This window comes from Haemaphysalis longicornis, unplaced genomic scaffold (genome assembly GCF_048455015.1).
Source record: "Haemaphysalis longicornis isolate Haplotype H1 unplaced genomic scaffold, Haemaphysalis longicornis Haplotype H1 scaffold_5, whole genome shotgun sequence".
Lineage (NCBI taxonomy): Eukaryota > Metazoa > Arthropoda > Arachnida > Ixodida > Ixodidae > Haemaphysalis > Haemaphysalis longicornis.
In genome coordinates this window covers 19,424,351-19,445,133 of record NW_027526385.1, presented here as the reverse complement: position 1 = coordinate 19,445,133, position 20,783 = coordinate 19,424,351, and the positions used below count along the sequence as shown (strand labels likewise).

General features: G+C 45.7%; 1 protein-coding gene and 1 long non-coding RNA gene across 2 annotated transcripts; one reads left to right on the top strand and one right to left on the bottom strand.

Annotated features, from left to right (window-relative positions):
* Positions 1–1,189: 1,189 nt before the first annotated feature.
* Positions 1,190–6,277, bottom strand: LOC144139095 (uncharacterized). The gene is made up of 3 exons (XR_013316043.1): positions 6,120–6,277; positions 2,585–2,696; positions 1,190–1,337 (listed from the first exon to the last, which is right to left on the bottom strand). It is a non-coding gene; the product is annotated as an uncharacterized LOC144139095 (long non-coding RNA).
* Positions 6,278–13,431: 7,154 nt separating this feature from the next.
* Positions 13,432–20,174, top strand: LOC144137937 (complement inhibitor CirpT2-like). The gene is made up of 3 exons (XM_077669969.1): positions 13,432–13,589; positions 16,885–16,996; positions 20,003–20,174. The coding sequence occupies exons 1-3, from the start codon at positions 13,481–13,483 to the stop codon at positions 20,118–20,120; spliced, it is 339 nt and encodes a 112-aa protein (XP_077526095.1). The 5' UTR covers positions 13,432–13,480; the 3' UTR covers positions 20,121–20,174.
* Positions 20,175–20,783: the final 609 nt, after the last annotated feature.

The window sequence follows — 20,783 nt, the reverse complement described above, 5'->3', positions numbered from 1 at the left end:
TTTCTCCCAACAAGAAATCCGAACACCGCATGTACTCTGCGGTTTGTTTATCTGTGTCCTTACAGCTGCGAGTTCAGAGTTGTCGAAGACGGAAGAGAGAGGCAAGCCCTTCTGAGCATGTTTACCGCGAACCATGCTTTGTTATTCGTTTTCTTACGAACGAGTGACTGCTGAAGGCTACCTTATCCTGTGGTCCCAGCTGAACGCATTTACCCCTTCTGTTGTGTGCCGAGCCCGTCAACATTCTTTGTGAGCTTGTGGATGCTTAGAAGACATCTGGCCGGAGCCGTTGTGCGGGATTTTCTCGTAAAAATGAAAAGTGTATGGATTAGGTGCATCCTGATAGCCGTTATACCATAACAACGCCTTCCCTTGCGCTTCAAAGGAATGGGCCGACCGATACATGGCGTGTGGGTAACTTGTGCCGTGTTTCGGTACGTCATTTAGACTTAACAGCGTGTACTTAGTGAAGGACCCGGAAAACGTTTTTGCAGTCGGCGATTATTGAGCGTGCCTTGGAAGAGAAGGCTTTGATGATAAGAGAGTTTTTATGTATAAATAAAGCAGAGTAACATGTACATTGCGTTGCGTATCCCCTGTCCCTTTGTCCTTCTTCGCCCTGTTTTTGATGTAAAAGCCTTGGATTTGTACTGAAAACAGGAGAAGTGAAAAGTCCATGCAAGGTACACAGAATCGTACAAAAACTCAGAGCACGATGCGTGAGCTTGTGATCACGCGCCAAGGTACAGCTGTGGCGGAAGATATTCGAAGGAGGTCTCTGCGGCAGGTCTTTCAGAAGAGGTTTCTGAGCCCGCGCCGGATCAGGACCGGCCGCTGCCAAACGTGTGGAACCAGCCCCCTTGAGAGAGGTAAAGGTTGCAACGAGAGAGAACGGGTAACTCCTGGCGATGGCGATCTAGCGGAATGCGCTTCGGAGGGTACTGTGCAGGTATTCGCCAGAGTGGTTAGGGGCGCATTTGCAATGCACACCGAAAGTTCAACAGCAGTTCAACCGATAGTGCAAGTAGGCTTTTGTGTTTCCATTCTTAGAGAGTTCTAAGCATAGTCTTATTTTTCTTCGCCTGTAGCATCCGAAAAGGTTCAGTGTTATGTAAGGATTTCTCATTTAAGCTAACCATGCCATGTCACAGGGGCTCAAACGCAAACAACCAACTGCTCCAACCCCATATTTGACTGTAAACAAAATGTTTATTTTAAAACAGTTCCTTATTATATCAACAGCCCTTTAAGGGCAGATGGTCCTAGGGCAGCAATCCGGGTAAGCGCCGGAACCGGTGACTGATGAGCAACCAGGCCCGGGCCTTATAGGGTCACACCTGAAATGTTTAAAAGCAAATTTAAAATATTTTTTTCTAACTAATTGCTCGCCTTATTTTGTTTTATTATGAGACGGTCAACATAGACAAAACAAGTGTGCCCAATACCATTATCGATGTTGTCCAAATAGTTCATTCGTTTAGACTAAAAAAACGCGTATGCTGAATAGAAACGTTTTGCGAATTCACAAATGATTTTTACTGAAAAAGAGTATTCAAAGAAGCCGTCATACTCTTACTACACTTCGGGATGATTTGTTCCCATCCCAGAAAGGTGCATTGGCGTCTAATTGGGGTGGAATCGAAACTGTTGCGAGTGCGTTCTGTCTCTTTAGACTTCTCACGCGCAGGCAATAATCATGGTCTATGGAACAATCGAAACGTACAAGACATGAAAGCCCCTAACCGGCCATCGTGCAACATTGTCCTTTTTAATGAGGCGACCTTGTCTGCGGCTTTGAGGTCGTTCTCGAGGGCCATATATACGGCGGCGCACAAGGTTACACACAAGGCCACATACACGGCTACATACGGAAGGCCCCATACACAAAGAATCCAAGACAGCAATGTCTGGAAAAAGACAGAGCTAAAGGGTCGCTTAAGAATCCAGGCCTGACGGCTAGTTTGACATACGCATTCTTCTGTAAGAACCGTCAATTTAACATTCCATAAACACATGCCGCCGGCCACATAAAACTATGTTTACAAAATTATGTGTAGCGAAGAACGATGACCGTTTAGCTGGATAACAATGAAGGTTATTTTAATCATTAAATGGACTCTACACCACTTCTGGTAAACGCTTTCACTTTTTCCTTCGCCTCTGGAGGCACTGCGAAGGCTATAGTTATTACGAACACGGAGAGGCACTGCGTGTAATGCTCGTAGCAGTGCATAGGCCTGCCGTTTCTCCATTGCTTTTGTGGCTTTTTTAAGTGGCTATCAAATACGTGTGGTGCATCAACTTAAAGGAAGGCAGCCAATAGCCGGTACACCATTGTAATGGCGTTATTACAGTGCTCGTAAAACGCCAAGACCAGAAAAGAGAGAAGAGACTTTTTAGCAAGTTTCTAAGTTATACGACTGGCATATAGCAGTAACTTTTGGTTGACAGCTTCACGACACCCTAATCTAAGTACTAAATGTGTTGGTCGACACCGTTCTACAAGCACTTAATATTTTGAAAAACACTTGAAAAAAGTGCGCAGACTCCCTTTAAGCTGCATATGTTTTTGGTGACAACTGACCTTCTGGGAGACACGGCTCCGGTGGATGCATCGCAGGTCAATTCTTCGCAAGGATTTTTAAGTCTCAGAGGTTCGTCTTCTGATATCTCGGTCCCGTTGTATTCGCATTTCCCTTCGGTGAAAAAAAGAAGTGTACTACGACACTTAGAACAACTCACGCGCACTGTTGACTTTGTATTAAAGGTTAAGCCCACTAGAGGCAATTTGCCGTGCGCTCCCTCCAGGAAAAAACACATAAAAGCACGGAAGCATTTTTTATATAGTAATAAAATTACAATTTGAAGCAATATTGTCCTCGTTAGCTAAATCGAACAGCCCCGTACACACCTCTTACCGACCACGAGTACAAAGCCGAGAAATTTCAAGGGCCAACCGCTGCGAACCTTGACATAAGATAGGTTTTCAAGACCTGGTTTTATTACGAAAAACTAGCACATCTTGCACTAAACCTAGTAAGGCTTCTGCCATAACAAATCTGCATGCAGGATTTCTTATTACGTGAGTACTGAGGGACACATCATTACGCATTTGTATGTTTTAAATTGTTTATTTACATGTTTAGTCTTCGCTTTGCGCTATGCTTGGAATAGCCATCGTAAAATGCATCGGTATCGTCGCGTTCCTCATGCACAGCATTGCATGCGCGGTAGCGCTTGGCGACAGCTGGGGTGCAGCGGCGGCGCGTACGTGCATGACGTCTGCGCGGAACTCTTGGAGTCGTGTCGAGATTCCGTGGGGCAGGTGTGGCGCCAGCTGTGGCATACTTGGTTGCTAGGCAACGCGAGGCGCTCCTGGAGGTTTTCGCCAATTTTGTTTTTGCTAGAGCTGCTGCACGTGCCGGGGACGCTCGGTGGTCCCCGCAAGGCACGCGCTTTAGAGCGCTCCACATTTTCTCGCTCCTAGGTGTTTTTTTTTTCAGATGTTTTGGGCTGAAGCCACTGCGCGAGCCGGGGATGCTTGGCTCGACATTTTCTCGCTCCTAGGTGTTTTTTCCAGGTGTTTTGGTGTAAAGCCACTGTGGGAGCCGGGGATGCTTGGCAGTCATCGCGAGGCATGCGCTCACGAGCGCGAAGAATTTTTCTGGTATTTTTAACGTGTTACGTGCCACAGGTTATTTCCAGATAATCCGCTGTTGAAAAATCATGAGAGGTACATTCCCCTCGGACAAAGGTGGGCTTGGACTTGGTAAAACAACTATCCAGGCAGCCTTGCAAGCTATCGGCCTTGCCGTGATTGCTGAGTGTCTCCTGCACATACACAAATTTGCACGATTCTAGCACGCACCTTTCTTTATTTGATTGATTGTAGGGTTTAACGTGCCTCATCCCTCACTCTGGAGGAGGAACGCCTCTGGTGTTAACTCCAAACAGAAATCTCTACCCTGCAGACCCATCCTTCATCATGTCCGCCACTCCCTCTACCCATGCTCACTCTGCCTCTGCTGCGGTGAAAAAGCCACGGTCTAACACCAAACGTGGACTTGTGCAGAGGACCCATTCCCTCCAATTAATTCTCCTTACCAGTGGATGGAGGCGTTGGGCCGCTCGGACCCCCAACTCCAGAAGGAGCTTCTGACTCGAGCGGCTGAAGTCGTCGCGAACCTCTGGGTCGTGCCCACTGCGCCCTAACGGTTAATGCAAATAAAAGTTATTTCTCTCTCTCTCTCTCTCTGAACTCGCCAACACAAAGCAGGCAATAAAGCGTGCCGTAAGGCTCCGGGTTATATTTTACCACCTCGGGATCTTTAACGTGCGCCGAAATCTCGTACGCACGGGCGTTTTTGCTTTGCGCCTCCATCAGAAAAGCGGCCGCGGCGGCCAGAAATCGAACCCGCGTCCTGGTGCTCAGCATCACAACGCCTAAGCCACTTAACAACCACGGCGGGTCGCGCACCTTTTTTTTTTTGTAAAAAGAGCCTTCAAGTTTGTGTGCGCCTCACAATCGGCCTCAAAACCGAAATCGGCTTCAAACGGGCGAACAGCGTTGCTAGAGACACAAGCTCCTCGCAAAATACACCTAAATTCAACCTATTGTCAACATCACGTGGGTAAATTTCGTGCACCCATTTCTGAATGGCCATGCCTTAGGCAGCTGTCGCACAGAATTCTGCTGCTGCCGTTAGCTCCCCGTATCAGTCGTTAGGGTTTCGGAGAGGTAGCACTATGAGGAGTTCCTCAAGTGCGAGAAAATTTTACATCCCGATAGTTATGGAAAGCGGGCAGCGCGATAAAAACTGGGCTCCTTGGAGACATGAGTTCACGATTGACGTAAACAAAGCGCAGACATATTTTTATGCAACGCCTTACCCCCGAGCACGGCAGCTGAGGATTACTTGAAGACTCTGAGGTGGAATGCATAAACTAGGAGCGAACGAACCTACGGAGCGTCATGTCTAAAATGATGGTCAAGGCACTTGAAATCGAAAACACTGTCAGGGTCAAAAAGAGTTTTTTGCAAGATACCTGGTGTCATGTATTTTGCATGCCGCGGTAGAGTCGGCGTCGAATTAATATTTTGCAAATTCCCTACGTAAACGTACCGAGGGGTTACAATCAGGGGCAACGTACAAACAAGGTCGGCGTCATGTCAGTGTATGTGGGTACTAATGCTTAGTTGTCCTGTCTACAATTGCAGTGAAATGATGACAGTTTCTTTTGCCTCCTACTCGTGCGGGAAACGCTTGAATACAAGTCTTGAACCAAAACGTATTGCGGACGGAAACTCATGGCAGAGGGTTACGATTCCTGTTACAGAAGCAGATGACCCCCCTCGATCCCCTTCATTTCGTCCGGTTGCCATTCGTACACACAAACGTTTGCTGAAGGCCGATGTTCTGGTATTGGTCGCTTTAGAGGATAAACGTGGAGGGTCACAGCAATCTTAGTCAATGTGGATGTTTACATGTGCCACGCTCATGATTGACCAGAACCTCTCGGTTCTCAAGCGAATCCCCATTGAAATACCCCAATTTGTTTAATTTATTTGGAAGTGCCCACCAACAGCCCTTGGCCTTCTTCTTCTTGGGTGGTGCACTAGCAGTACAGGGCGACACACACACGAAAGAAGGAATGAAATATGAATGCTGATTTCGAAGTGCAGTGAATCACGAGGTACAGTTTAGCTCCACACATCCCTGCACCGCATGCGCACGCGCGCACACACACACATGCACATGCACACGCACACGCAAGCACACATTACGCACAGAAACACACAAATTATACATGTACGATATGAACATTACGGTGGAGTACACTAGCATGCGTGAAGAGCGGGTTCCCGAAAAAGTACGGGCATCTGCAAACATCGCGCATACATGAAAAGTATGCGCGACACCTACGCGCGGATGAACACCCGCACAGACACACTCACACATTTTGCTTGGTCACCCTGCGACTCTCCCTTGAGAATTTTATATTGGTTACTACGAATATGTCAGATCACTTCTATGAAAGAGGTAGCTTGGACAGAACAGTCGCTCCTGTAGGGAATGACGTCGCTTTTAGGAAAGAAGAAACAAATACGATGTACTTACCTGCACCTCCTCCTGTTATCAACTGCCATTCAGCAGAAAATGCTGCCGCAGCGGCCACCAAAAGTAGCGTTGTTTTAGGAGACATGAGTATTCGATACTGTCGGGATCACAGGAAAGCAAAATGCGCAGCTGGGCTTGCCGCCTTATCGGTGTTTTCTAGTAAAGACAAAAAAGATGCATCGCTTCCGCTGGTTGTATGTCTGGTAGCCACGTGTCGTTCGCAACCGGACTCTCTTTTTAGCCTTCATATCGCTTTAGAAAGGATAGTGACATACGAGGCCGCAGTAGCACGCTAGCTTTCGAAATGAGTCTATCCTCGGAGTGGTACCAACCCCGGTGGTTGAGCAGTTAAGCCGCGGCAGTGCAGCGTAACAAGGTCGCCGTGGTCGATTTTCTGATGAAAGCGTAAACAACAAACGTCCGTTGATTAACATTTGGGCCCTCCATAAAGACACCAGAGCGGTTAAATATTACAAGCTGTCGTTCCACAACACAACGCATTATAGCCCAAGTGCCAGGTCCTACCCCCGTGTGGCAGGTCCGGGAAACAATCCAACATTTTTTTCTCCCTTCTCGGGTGCCGCTTAAGGAAACACATGGTCAGGCCCGCTCTATACTGCTTTGTAGAGATCACTCTCTTACCTCCCACCCACCCAAAGGGCTTCGTGCTTATTTTAAATAAAGCACATTAATTCATTCATTTTCCCTTCACAGCAGAGAGGTGCTTTTGAAGGAGCCAATTTAGAGTATGGAGCCAACCCTGCCCATACCAGTTATGTTTTCTTCTGGGCAAGAAATTTTAGTTTCGCAAAAATTAAGTACTTTTCTTTTAAAGGAGCACTGACACCAATTTTCGTCGTTAATAATATTGCACAGTTCACTTCCTTCACTCAACAGTATACCCTGGGTGAAATATGAGCGGCCTGCGACACGAAGAACATAGTTTAATTGGATCTCATTTATTGCACCGACGGAGCACCGCGCGGAGCGGCACTCAGCAAATGGACATCAGCGTGACATCATCCAGGGAGAGCCAAAAGAAGTGACGCGGCAGCGCTCGTCAAAAGCTCGTGACGTCACTGTATGCGCGCGGCCCCACGAGCGGCGAGCGGGCGCAACACCCCCTCAAGCGGGCGCCGGTGACGTACGGAGAAAGCGGTGAGGTCAGGCAGGGACTCTGTCATATGCGCCGTTCGGGATGAAAGCGCGGGAATTTGAAAAAAAAAACGATTTTTAGGCCGTTCAATGTAACTAACTATCGCGCGCTGAAGTATTTGAAGTGCTGTTTCAGGTTCGCCAGGCCATTAAGCATCGATAAAAGCAATAAAAGCGTAACATAAATTTTTTGTGTCAGTGCTCCTTGAAGCGAAGTGTGGTTGAAACGCGGAGCTTTCTCCCATGCGATGGGACACAAAGCCAGAGTTCAAAATTCCAACTGGTTCGCCAATGTCGGAATGGCGCGGTCAGATTGACGGCATCATCTATCACCATCATCGTTAGAGAAAGTTGGCTTTCCTGGAGTGAGTTTTGGGGCAACGTCGCTATCAGGGAGGCACAGAAGGCCTCGCATTAAAAACGTATATTTGCAATTGTATTCAACCATATGTCCCTTCTACGGCAGCTTGAATTGCTAAGTAACCCATTATTATTTGGTGTTTCGGGTTTTTATCATATTGGAGGGGGAGTCCAAGCTGACAAGCTCCGCACCAGAGCGCCAAGTCACCCTTTTGCGGCGTGCCCTGGAGGCTGCCCGGGCAAGACGCCTCCTAGACTTCGGAGGCTAACCACACTCTTCTGTCTTTTCCTTTTAAGCTAAACAAACGTTTACCAACCAATCTTTGGAAAATAAATTAATCCTCTAACCTCGAATCAGAACACCGGCAAATATAAATCCCGGTGCTATCCCCTCATTGTGGGTACGAGCCGAAACCCTACGGCATCATCATCATGTTTTATAGGGTGCTCATTATAAAATCCGGAGTAGTACCATGGTCCAGGTAGTTATTCCTGCCGTGCTGTAGCACGTGGACCAGCCGCAATCGTTGCTTTGCCGCGGCCCCGACTGGAACTTTCGTCCTCATCCGCAAGGGGTTATATGCGAGAGATTGTCCTATGACATAAAGGAAGTATTTAAAGGTACAACATTACACCCGCTTCACGCAAAAATGGAAGAGACCGGTGCTGGGGCCCCTATATCCAACGCTTAGGATCTGGGGGTCTCCCAGGACGGAGCCGTGTGCCTCGGAGATGTTGCATTCGTGCGAAGTCCGAACAACGAACGAAACCCATATAGGCTATAGGCCTCGTGCGCTGGTATGGTGGCGCCACTGAATTTGAACCAGCGGCGCCCCTTGTCGATCCGCGTCGCATCTTTGCTTGTACCGTGCTTCGCCGGTCCGCGTATCCCGTGCGCAGGGCCAGCGTGATTACGCGAAGCGAGCCGTGGGTGAACTGTTCTGCGGCTTCTAATAAATGGGAAGCCCTGAGAAATACTAAAAAATAAAGGCTACTTCACCTGCGGAAAAAAAAAAAGAAACCAGATGCCAGCAACCATGTCTTCGGCATCAACGCAGAAATTCAGGCCGAAACAGGGCCCTCTATAAAGCCCGGGAACATGGTGCGATTCAAATGAATTGTTTCAAATGCAAGTGCGTCTGGGAGTAAGCAAAAAATATGGAATGTAAATTTTAATCCGTCAGCATTTCTTTGGTAATACCCCAGAGCCCAATCTTGGTAATGCCTAGCATTTGCACAGTAACGCACAATGGGAGATCGAAGTTAACGCGTCGTAATAGTGTAACTCTCGACCATTTGTCGAGTGAAGTTAAAAATACATACAGGAAAAAAGAATAAAAATGAACTTGCTATATCGAGAAGTCTGCCTATTCACAACAATCACACGATTAATAAAACGAAATTATAAACAACTGGGAAATGCAACCCGAACAACACAAGAAATTATTAATACGCACCAAATCCCAAACGCCTTGCATTCGCACAAAAGAGCATAATTATTAAAACATTTGTCCTATAATAACGTAAATGTAGGTTATTTGTAGAAGAAAAACTAAAAATAGCAAGAGAGCTAGAAATGAACTAATGGAACAAAAAGAAAACCAATCCGCCGCACACGCCTGTTTATTGATTCCAAAATAACACAAACCAGAAAAGCAAACAAAATTACGAAAAAATCGGACAAGCACCAATCTGGCCGCAATTAAAAGCCTCAAGTCGAACAGAAGCGGCATAGAAATCCATACACACGTGCAATTCCCTAAATTTCTCGAATTCTGTTGATATTTCGAGTACATAATCCCTTGCTTCGTTTCTGTGCTCGTCGGCAAACCCAAAGCGTTTTTGTTTTCGAGGAAGCTGCTGGAAGGCTGTCTGCCGCGGCTGGGGCTAACACGGTGACGGCGATTTAACATCAGTAGCATGACAGCCGAGCAGAAATTGTCCACGAAGTTGCCGTGTGCGTGGGATAAGTCATCTGTGCGTCCAACACAGGACACACAGCAGCAAATAAAACGCTTATTTAAATGTTAGCATGACGAGCGCCATTGAAACTTTCGAGCATCGAAATTAGTGTACACGTCACCCGAAAAAGGTGTCCGCACAAATTCGTGATGTGAAAGTCGGTTTTGCTGACGTTCCTGTGTGCGAGGGCAGCCTCAAAACTGTCGAGCCAACATATGCTCCGACAGACGCTATTGACGAAGAAATGCTGGAACCAAGCGTTGAGGGGATCAAATGGCTTCTCGGAGCGCGGCCTGCGCTCTCCATAATAACATTCGCATAAAAACCAACATAATATAGTCTTCGGCGATGTTCCAGACTTGCTTTTGTAACTGTTGAGCAATCGGCAAACATAAAAGTAGGCATAATTGCTTATTTTTCGCCTGTAAAGGCGCTGTTCTGTGATACCACCGCCGCTGGGGGCGGCTGACCGCGCCAGCCCTTTACGAGCAAAATATGCCGCCGCGGCTGCCAGGAGGCGCTGCCTCTGCCGCTCAAGTAGCAGCGCACTAGCACTATAGGCTGAAAGGTAGCACTAGACATAGAAGACATCAACAATTAAATCGCAATACGCAGGTTGCTTCCTGTTAATATCCCGATAATGTTACTAGCATACGTACTTCATTCCATGTTTTAGGAGCAGTCGCCGGAAAGTAGTTCCCTTCAAAGCAAGGACAGGTGTACAGAAAACGCCGGTGCCTGCAAACATCGCAAAAAAAAAAAGATACGCATGGATGACCCAGCTGCAATGACGCAGTGCTCGGCCTGAGGAAGTCACGCAAGATTTGCGTTCAGAAAGCACATCTGGAGAGCGCCTCTTACTGCCGACCAACCGCCTCTCGCAAACAGAGAACGGCGCCCTTGACTGGCTATCTGCGCTGTTACAAAAACCAGTGCTGAGTGTTGCGATTTTACCGCCTCAGTCGTCGCTTGCTAGAGCTTATTTTTGCCCTCTTGTTTACGACCTTCGAAGCTAGCGGCGCATCCTCCCTTCCCGCTATGAAATCATTTTTGTGATATGCTGGCTGACCGCCAGGCCGAGCCAAAAATTGATATACAGTCCGGGGTGAAGGTCGCGCTGCTGCGTTAAGTGATCCACGCCCTATCTCCTCTGTCTTGTGGAAGGCGCGCAGACTACTCATCGCCTAGTTCGGTTTTGTCACGTGTTAAACGCTGACTGTTCCTTTTTTTCTGAGCGGAAACGTACTTATCCTTTGTAGAAAAGAAAATGTACGTGAATGTTCACAATGTAATACTTCACAAAGATATCTGGTTCTCAGATGAATCATAAACCCGCCGCGGTGGCTCAGGGTCTAAGGCGTGTGCAGCTGAGCACGAGGACGCGGGTTCGCTTCTAGGATGCGGTAACTGCTTTTCTGATGAAGGCGAAAAGCAAAAACGCCCATGTGTACGAAATTTCAGCGCACGTTAAAGATGGTCAAAATTAATCCGGAGCCCTCCACAACGGCGCACCTCATCGCCTGCCTTGTGTCGGCGCGTTAAAACCGCACAATCAATCAATCAATCAATCAATCAATCAATCAATCAATCAATCAATCAATCAATCAATCAATCAATCAATCAATCAATCAATCGGATTATCATGATATGTGTTATTGTTCTTACATTGTTAGCCTCTTCAGTAAGTGGTTTGGTCTGTAATTCTTTTGTTGTGTAATTGTATTCTTCTGTCGGCGTCTGTAAAGCGCTTTTGTTTTTTCGCTAACCGTTCCCGCTTACTGTAATATCTATTTTATTTTCAAAATGGTGTGGAAAGAGTAAACCGGGAACCAGAAGGGGAGGGGAGGATGGAAGACAAGACGCTGCTCGCCCAATACATCCGACAACCGGAACAATGCTAATAGCACCACATCGAATGTCGTCAGCGATGGTTTTTGTCTTGTTCTTTTTTTCATTTAGGGAACACCAAGCCGATACACCAAGACATCCAGGTGTTACCTTACTCTCCCAAGCAGCTTTCCGAAGTTTCTATTCAAAAAGAATAGGCCCCAGGACGTCGCAGGAGCGTTGGTAATACCAGCGAAAGCATGAAGTTTACATTGTATGTACCGCTCACCACTCCTCTTGGAGGTCTAACAATTTTGCACATCAACTGGCCCGCAACCGGACCCACCGAGCCCCTGAAGTTCGAACAGTTTGTACAATTTTGGTTCAGTATCAATAAACCACCAAATGTTACAGGACTACACAAGAGACACCCCCACAGTCTTCATACATCACTCACCGTCCGAAAAAGTCGAGCAACTGCCTTCAGGCCGACTCAAACACTGAATACAGACCCTTTAAAATAGGTTTAATGTTCCCGACAAGATATTCAACCACCGATTCTCAATTCGGAAATCAGTTATGGACACTCAGGCAAGAAGAAACCCACCCTCCCCCTTATCTCACGCATTCCCTCTCCGCCACCCTCGATCTGAGCAATGGGAGATACCGTTTACCAGGTGTCACCAGGGGGACCAAAAACTCCTGGTATCGCCTGCTAAGATACTTAAATCGACTCATGGATTCGGGAAACAAAAAGGGACTCCTGCATTTTGAAGATTAATAAATGTTTTTTTTTTCGTGTGCGCAAAAAACACCTTTCACAGAAGTCCAAACCACGGTGTACAGCAGGATGAGTTTTTTTGTGGCATTAAGCAATGCATCCCCGCACGCAACCTCAGAAATCTATAAATAAGAATACATATATCGGTACGTATTTAAGTGTGTGTGTGTGTGTGTGTGTGTGTGTGTGTGTGTGTGTGTGTGTGTGTGTGTGTGTGTGTGTGTGTGTGTGTGTGTGTGTGTGTGTGTGTGTGCGTGTGTGCGTGTGTGTGTGCGTGTGTGTGTGCGTGTGTGCGTGTAACCGTGCGTGCGTGAGTGGTTATGTAAGCTGGCGCTGCTAAGCACGAGGTCACGGATTCGATTCCCGGCCGCGGCGGCCGCTTTTATGATGGAGATGAAAAGCAAAAAAAGGCCGTGTGTACGAAATTTCGGCGCACGTTAAAGATCCCCAGGTGGTCAAAATTAATACGGAGCCCTCTACCATGGCGCACCTCATCGCCTGCGTTGCGTCGGCACGTTAAACCTGTAGCAAGCAGAAGGTTATGTAAGCTGTACGTTAAAGCGCCAGCATGTGATAGCAAATTATGCCGTTAAACTCATCCAAACAGATCGTCACACTCTTTGGCTTCAAGGGTCCACAGTGATTCTTGTTAGCAAACCAAGAAGTGGACAGCCATGTGGTTGGCAGTCATTGTTTAATATGTTTATACGTGAACGAATAAAAATTCTAGGTAAAACATTCAAAATATACTGAAGCTACCAATTACTGATTCTGTGTCAAAGTTCTACTTTCCACAAAGAAAATGACAAAATCTTTGCCACAAGGAAAAAACTTCTGTTAAAAAACATCAATGCAAACACGTAGTATAGAATACATGTCATCATTTAGATGCCTCCGCTCGTGGTTGTGTGCGTGGCAACATCGAACCATTTGACATGTGGGTGTACAACAGTTGTATTCATGGCCCTACTTTATTCATGGCCCTACTTTCTGCATGATTCATATCTTGGGAATGGATAAAGCTTTTCAGGGCTAATTTCGCTGCCCTTGTCAAAAGAGCCAAGAAGAGTGCCTGCTGAAGCTTGGAAAAAACAGGCTATCGCCTTCGAGATTTGTGCGGGTTAGAGGAGCGGAAAGGGCGGACGCCTGAGTGTGGTGCAAGAAATCGCCCACCCTTTCAACCGGCTCTCGATGTCAGCGATAGGAGTTTCCTCCTTGGGTAGAAAATACGCGTTCGTAGTCGCCACTTGACTTTTGCTGCGGCTCGTACATCGACATGCGGTTTGAGGGATGCCTGTTTCAGTTGGTGCTGGCAGCAATTCTTGCGTGCCATTGCCAACTTTCCACTGCCTACGTGGGTCTAGGTAGAGTCCCCGTTGTCGATGGTAAGTTGGATCTACTGTATGCATTTTATTATGTCTTATACTCGCAATGGTATCGGTCTTAAAATGCTGTTTTTTTGCTCACTGGTCATTCTCTCTCGCTCCATTTACGCGGCACTCGAGGGGCGTTTTATAGCGGTTAAGAAAAAAAAAAACAAAATCGTGTTTGTAGGGAACCACCCCGACGTTGTTGAGACACACGTGTTCAGAAGTTATTATCGTTTCTTCTTGCGCGCACAAATGTCCCTATATTTCGTTACCTGAAGAAATGCCGTTGTACTTTTCAGTTATATCCCGTGCAGAATTCCATGAAATTATCCTTGAAACCATTCACCATCTAAAAAAGTGTCTTGACTGAGAAGGCGAGGCACGTGAGAAAACACGCGGAAGGCACCTTCAGCGTCCATGAAGAGATCACGAGCTATAGAGGCATGTAATCGATAGACGGGGAATTCCAATAACTGCCGGGTGGCCTACAACTCATTCTTGGATTTGCTACAGAGTGAGGGTTCGTTCAGTGGCAATACCCAGCTCCTCTTTGAAGACGTACTTACCCGTGGCTGTACACGTCCCCTTTTCCCTAAAATAGGTACCACCGTGGTTTAAAGAGTTCCCATTTTTCCTTCATAATCAATCGTTGTCAACAGCTACGCAATTTATGTAGGAGGGTTTGTTCCGAACAGTTTTAAGTAAAGTGGTTTTCCACCACGTCGCACCTAATCTCGGGCTTACCTTCCTTGCGACCGTTTCGTTAGCGTTTTATAACAATTTTTGCTCCAAGGTATAGGTTATAATCATTAGCCATTTTTTCCCAAATTAAGCGTACGTGAAAAAGTCGATTTCAAGAGGTGCAACACGTTTGTATGTCTAACAACGCAGTAGTGTACTTTAGCCCAATGTTTTAAACCAGGCAGCAGTAGTATCTAGTGTATGAAAACAAGGTTACCTTCTAGCTCCTCGTTTTCTAGTTTTTTTACACCATTCAGTTGGAGTTCTTTTTGATTGCACTGGGCCCCGTTTTATCTACACGGCTTTGGAATATACCTTTGTTCGATAGCTTTTAAGTCCACCCCCGTCCCACTTGACACTCACGCACCCCGTGCCTGCGGACTGTTCTGGGGATATATGACGCAAACAACACCCGCTTTCACTAAGCCCTTACAAATACAAGAGCCTCAATACAGTGGACCTGTGTATATTTTAGATATGGGTATAATCAAAGCAAACCGTGGTCCCACTTTTACATTCATAGTCTTCTGTGTACTTTTTCCATATAAATATAGTAACGATGGTTATAGTGAGGAAGCGAAATTTGAAAAGAAAAGCTACCGTAATATAAGAATGAGTCACTGTACTGAAAAAAAAATAATAACGGGCGTTCCCGGTAAATGAGCGGCGGGGATTACAGGATACGGAGCCTAGTCTGGCAACGCGCAGCAGGCATTTTCCGGTTCCGTAGCAACAAGAACTTCCCTATTGCTGCAGGAAAGCCCGATCACATTCAGTGTTCGTTTCTGTGAAGTGAGGCTGTGCAGGGGCAAGCGAAAAGTACGCACAAATACTGCACTCGTTGTGCGACATAAAGCACGTTTGCAGTTTCTAAGAGCTCGTGCAATGGGACAGTGAAGCCTCAACCTCCGATGTTTTGACAGACAACTAAATATGCGATGCCATCCCACGCGAAATATGCGATGCCATCCCATCTCACACCAAGTAGCCCCCTTAACAAAGCGTGCGACGATGAAGTGATGATGCCCCCAACCAGAGCCCCGGTCATATTGACCCGTGCCACCATCAGAACAGCACTCACACTCGAGAGACACCACGGGCGGCCTACCAAGCCCTCGCACTCATTGAGACGCTTTTAGTAGCTCCTAATCCAGCATCTGTGCAAACAACGATCCTGCAGCACCTCCGACGACTTCACTACTTATGCCACCCTTAATAAAATGGCTCTATGATGCGATTCGAGTCAAATAATGGCTCCGGATTAGCTCGGCTAAACTTGGATGTGCAAAGCAAAAGGTTTGCTTAGTCTGGTTGAGTCCTGGTTTCGCTTGGTTGGTTAACCTTTGATTTGGCTGTATTGCCAACCACGCCTCAAAGCCGTCGGTTCCGTGCAACGCTCACAGAAGAAAGCCGGGCGAACGGGGCGTTCATTCATGGCGAACGCAGCGTTCCTCTTCGCCGGGCGCAAGACGAGTCACGTTGCCCGAAACAACCCAGCGCTGCATGCATGGGAGGCTAAGGGGGCGGTTGGCTGCCTGGGCCGCAGTGGTGGTGGCGACCGCTGTCGGCGCCCGCAGACGCCAAACGCGGGCCCGGTGAATCACGCGATGAACTTAGAGGGATGTGTCGCTGGAGGTGTGTCTCCGGTCAAAAGGTCATTTGCGCATCTTCCATGAAAAACGCCGGACAAGTATTCGTAACTAAAGGCATTTTGAAAAGAGTAGCCTTGGGAAAAGAGCCCATATTGATATAGCAAAGGCACCGATATAGTGAGCGTTTACCGTCCTAGCCACTTCATTAAATCTAGGTTCTTCTGTATGACTCTACTGGTATTTTGTGTGGATTCTTTTTTAAGGACTGGATGGCAAAAAGCTTCCGCATAAGCGTTAATGGGCGCCGGCTTTAATCTCGACGTCAGTTTTGGGACAGGAGGGAGGGGGAAGAAACTTTCGTCAAACGCAACATCAAGCGTGGAGAATGTTCCGGGCCAGGTTGACCCACGTCAATTCATCTGTCAGCTTGGACATATCACAACACGTTGGTAATAGCGCTAAAAATGAACTAGGATGACGCAATCTGCCTCGTCTAGTGTGTGTGTTCGTCTTGGCTGTTTCTTTAGTTTTTGTACCCTTTCATCGCAGTTGTCAAGATGTAATTCTATCGATATGCCAAGGTTACCGTCCTTTTGCACGTACAAACAGCTCTTCGTGGGAATGAGAAAATGAGGGCTGAAAGTTGCATAAATTATAATCCTGTCAGGGTCAGCGAACATTGATAATCTGTGTTTGGGAAGAGAATGAAGGTCAGTAGAGACCATCCCCAGTTATTAAGTTAAATGTGCTTTACTGCCTGTGTTTCATGCTCCCTTGCTGATGTTTAGAGTTTTGTCTACTTGACCCTTATAGTTTTAGGCTTTTGCATTCATTTTTTTTCAGGAATAAGCAGGGGCAACTCCGTTTGCAAAGCGGCCGTATGTGAAATAAAACCACCGTTCTTCTTTCCCTGCATTCTGCAAATTTTGCATTTGGTACATCCACTGTAACGCAGTTGTTTGTTTCTCTCTATGCAGGAAAATGCCAATACAATGGGACCGAAATACCAGACTCTGAGACTTTAAAGGTGGAGGTGCCTTGTGAAGAATGGAGTTGTGACGCAGGCGAAGGAATTATCAGCATAACTGGGTTTGTCGATATATTATTGGCTTTGTTTTAATTTTTGGAAATGGCTAAGTTAGTTCCTCATGCCTATTTTCCCCAGCTTGATCGATAATTTTCTTATCGTCCGCGTCACTGCGAGATGCCTATCTCGCCCCCTTCAGTATTTAAAGCATGTAAGCGAAAGGCAGAAAAATCTTCCGAATAATTGTGATATAATGTATAATGCGACGAAAGTAAAGCGACACCTTAAACGTGTAAGTTAAGCGAGAAACCAGGAAAACTATTCCACTGATTTAGAAGAAGAAGTGCTAAATCTCGTGCGATGTGTTCTCGTGTTATTGTCAAAATTTTCCGAGACTGTTCTGAACCGTTTTTTATTTGTCGTTTGCTTGTTCGAGCCAGCCAACAAAAACAAGGGAATTGATTCAGCACCCAATAGAAGCATGTCCCGGAGCCTTTTGGTATAGTTTAGTTCCGTGTTTGCATTTTGTTCCACTAGCTGAGCGCGTAGTCATTGCTTCTTCAGCTAATGCGGTTGTGACTCCTAACTCATGACTCGCATATATTTGTAACCGGAACTGTGTTCCCTCGCTTTCTATATTATGGCCGTCAGACACCAACGTTGTTACATTGAGCCTAGAGGTGTAGACGTTCTGAGAGAAAGAAAAAAGCAATTTTATATCTTTAATACTACACATAAAAGGTAAGAGCGATTCAGTGTCAACTATGGTAGGCACATATAGCAAGAAAATTTGTTCTTTTCCTCAATACTGTAGCCTCTTGCATGAATTTCTGCGTTTATTCGCTCACGAGGAACAACTTTTCTTTAGTTCAGGAAGCAACAAATAAATAGTTATCTGCCTCTTTAGCTTTTCTCACATTTTTCCTCTGTCATTAGTGATCGGCAAAATCAGTGCGAACGGCACTGCAGATTGGTATCTGGATTTGAAAAAAAAATTATTCAATGCCTGAGGTACTAACATTGGCAACCCGTCATGTTTATGTTCACTACATGAGCTTCCAAGAAGCCGTGAAAACGTGTCTTTGCTACCGACGGCACCTAAAACTTGAACATGTGAATGTGAATGGTTGCCGGGAAGCATCTTTTTAAATGACAGCAAGGTTCTAGCTCGTGAAAAGTAATTTCCCTCTGAAATGTCTTATTTGTAAACAACACACGTTTTACTGCGGAACCGTATACCTCTATCATCCAAGCAAATTTTTGTTGCGATGCCAGCAGAAATCTATCATCATTAGGAAGGCAGGCACCGGTTTGGCCAGGGGGACTGGCCAAACCGGTAAAGATTGCGGTTGCGTAAGCTACTCCGAGTGCAAAAGTACCCAAGAGCATTGAAATCTCGAAGTGATATCAATACGCTTTCATATAGAAAACGAGAGACTGGTAGAGCACCTTCTTCAGTTTATTCCAGAATACAAGTCAAGTCAAATTTTTTATTTACCAGATACACACAAGTGTAGCTCTGGATGGTCTCCTGGGCTAAAAGCTGCAATGAGCAGCTTGACAGGGGCCCAGGAGCCTTGGTACATAATGGCAACAATCCAACATTGACAATTTACAAGAAGAAAATAAATTACGGTACGCTTACATCTCGCTCGAAGTAACGAAACAGACACAAAAAATACCGATACATTCTCACTGACCTAAGTAATGTTCATACAATCAATGTACACTCATACAATGAGAATTATATACAGGGACATAAAACATACATGCGTCATAAGTACGCAACGTCACAAGCAATAAAATTTTATAACACAAACACAACCTTGGGTTTACCACAAAAGTAAAGACACCAGAAGAACTGCGAAAAAAGGAAGATCGTAAAGCAGTCGTGAATGTCGTTGCGCAGAAATACAAAGTGTGGTTGAGTACATTTCCTCGTCTCTGGTTTCACTCTTTGTAGATCCACGTGTGAAAATTCAAGTGACGTCGCATGGAAAATCGTTGTGGGGGCCGCTTAAAGCTTCGGAGTCCAAACACCTTCACAGTGTGGACTGAAGCCACATTTGTTTTCTATTAACATTAATAGAAGCTACAGGCTCTAAGAGTCAGTTTCAAGTCTTACAAGAACTTGCACACGGCTTCGCCGGAATGTCTTAAAAGAATACACATTACAATTTTCTATAGACACTATTCGTTAGTTGAGTGTGCGGGCAAATTCAAGAATACGTAAAGCAGCCCGAACGTCAGGTTATGTCTGCTATTTTACTGTGATTTACGAAATTAGGCACATTAACCTCTCTATCCTAAAAATTTAAAATAGTACCAAAATTTTATGTAGGCTTTTTGCCGAGGCATATTCTTGCAGAAAATTCTGAGTGGATATTTTAAAGGACTAAGCGCTGTTGGGTCAAGAGTAATGTCACGTTCAAGGCAGGTGTAACCAATTCAACATAGACGTGTAATTTTATAAAAATCAAAAGGTTTTTATACAGTTGGATGATTAACGTCAAGCCGGAAAAAAAACATATGCGATAACTTTTATGTCTAACAGATATTGTGTGAGTTGTGTATACACGTCGAAGCATGATGTTACCCGAGTGAAATATCCTAACCCATCAAATCTGTTTATACCATCGAAACGGCCTCGGGCAGTTGTGGTGACACGAGTAAAACAGTCGCGTTTCATCCAACCTCCTATTCTAGGGGTGATTAAGGGTAATTAAAATGCACCTTGTTACAACCATTGGTCACAGCAATTTCAAATTAACCTTACGCCTATTATTGTTTCAGCGGTTCCGTTTCGACAAAGGTTTTTTTGCAACATGGACGCAGCTTTTTCCTTTGAAAGGGAAAATTATTCATTCCCCTTTCCGTTTGACAGGAAAAAATCTTTCGTAGTGCAATGAGAAAGTTGTCAAGTCAAATCAATTTTATTTTCAGAGGAGAGCTAGGGGGTGATTCTCTACAGGTGTTCTTGTTTTGACAGAGGTTTCTGCTGTTTTCTGTAGAGAGAGATTTGCCATAAAAGTTCAACATTGTTACATCATTTGCGGAATATCTTTCAGCTGTGGGACCGTGGAAGCAGGACCAGGATGTTACAGAGTTGAAGGCCATGGCCTGCACCCTGACTGCTGCCCGAGAATCGCCTGTCACACTTCTCCGAAGCCTGCCACTTTGCCGTGAATCCTTTCACTTTATGAAATGGAATACATGTGCCAATTAAACGATTCCTCACTATCCGAAAATGTCTGCAATGGTACATCTTTTCCTTTAGGACAACAATTTACCAAGCTCCATTTAAGATAGCTAGATGCGACATTATTTTCAAGCTATTTCTGTTCTTAGCATGCACTGTAAGACTCTGGCATCAACGACTGTTACGGAACAATTTCCAGACAAACACACAGCGCCAAGACGATTTTCGTCGCTGGCTTTAATTCTAAACGGAATAATACCTGCGACGACGTTATTCGGCTTACGTAACGTCTTCAGGCCACGACTCGGTGGAATGGGTAATTTTTAACGCGAAAGCCTTACATCTCAAGACGCTTGCGACAATCATGTAAAGGGGTGCAACTTCCTTCTGCCTCTTTTTGTTGATAATTGTTATCAATCCACGCGACGCATTGTTTCATTCACTTTGATGTGTTTTTTTTCTGTACTAACACAAACGCGCACTGCCAGATGAATTCTATCCTTAACTCTGCAACCACCTTTTTCTGTCATAGTTTTAACCTTATCGTCCATGTCATTGCTGGCGTCTGTGTGAAAATCACACCGCAGGCATATCATGATTCATGAACTGGCGGAAAACGCACTAAACCGGGGGTAGGCGACATTCGCCCA

Coding starts and splice junctions, on each gene's coding strand:
- LOC144137937 (XM_077669969.1), top strand. CDS start 13,481: ATGCGGTTTGAGGGATGCCTGTTTCAGTTGGTGCTGGCAGCAATTCTT. Junction 13,590..16,884: donor TAGAGTCCCCGTTGTCGATG/GTAAGTTGGATC, acceptor CTCTCTATGCAG/GAAAATGCCAATACAATGGG. Junction 16,997..20,002: donor GGAATTATCAGCATAACTGG/GTTTGTCGATAT, acceptor AATATCTTTCAG/CTGTGGGACCGTGGAAGCAG.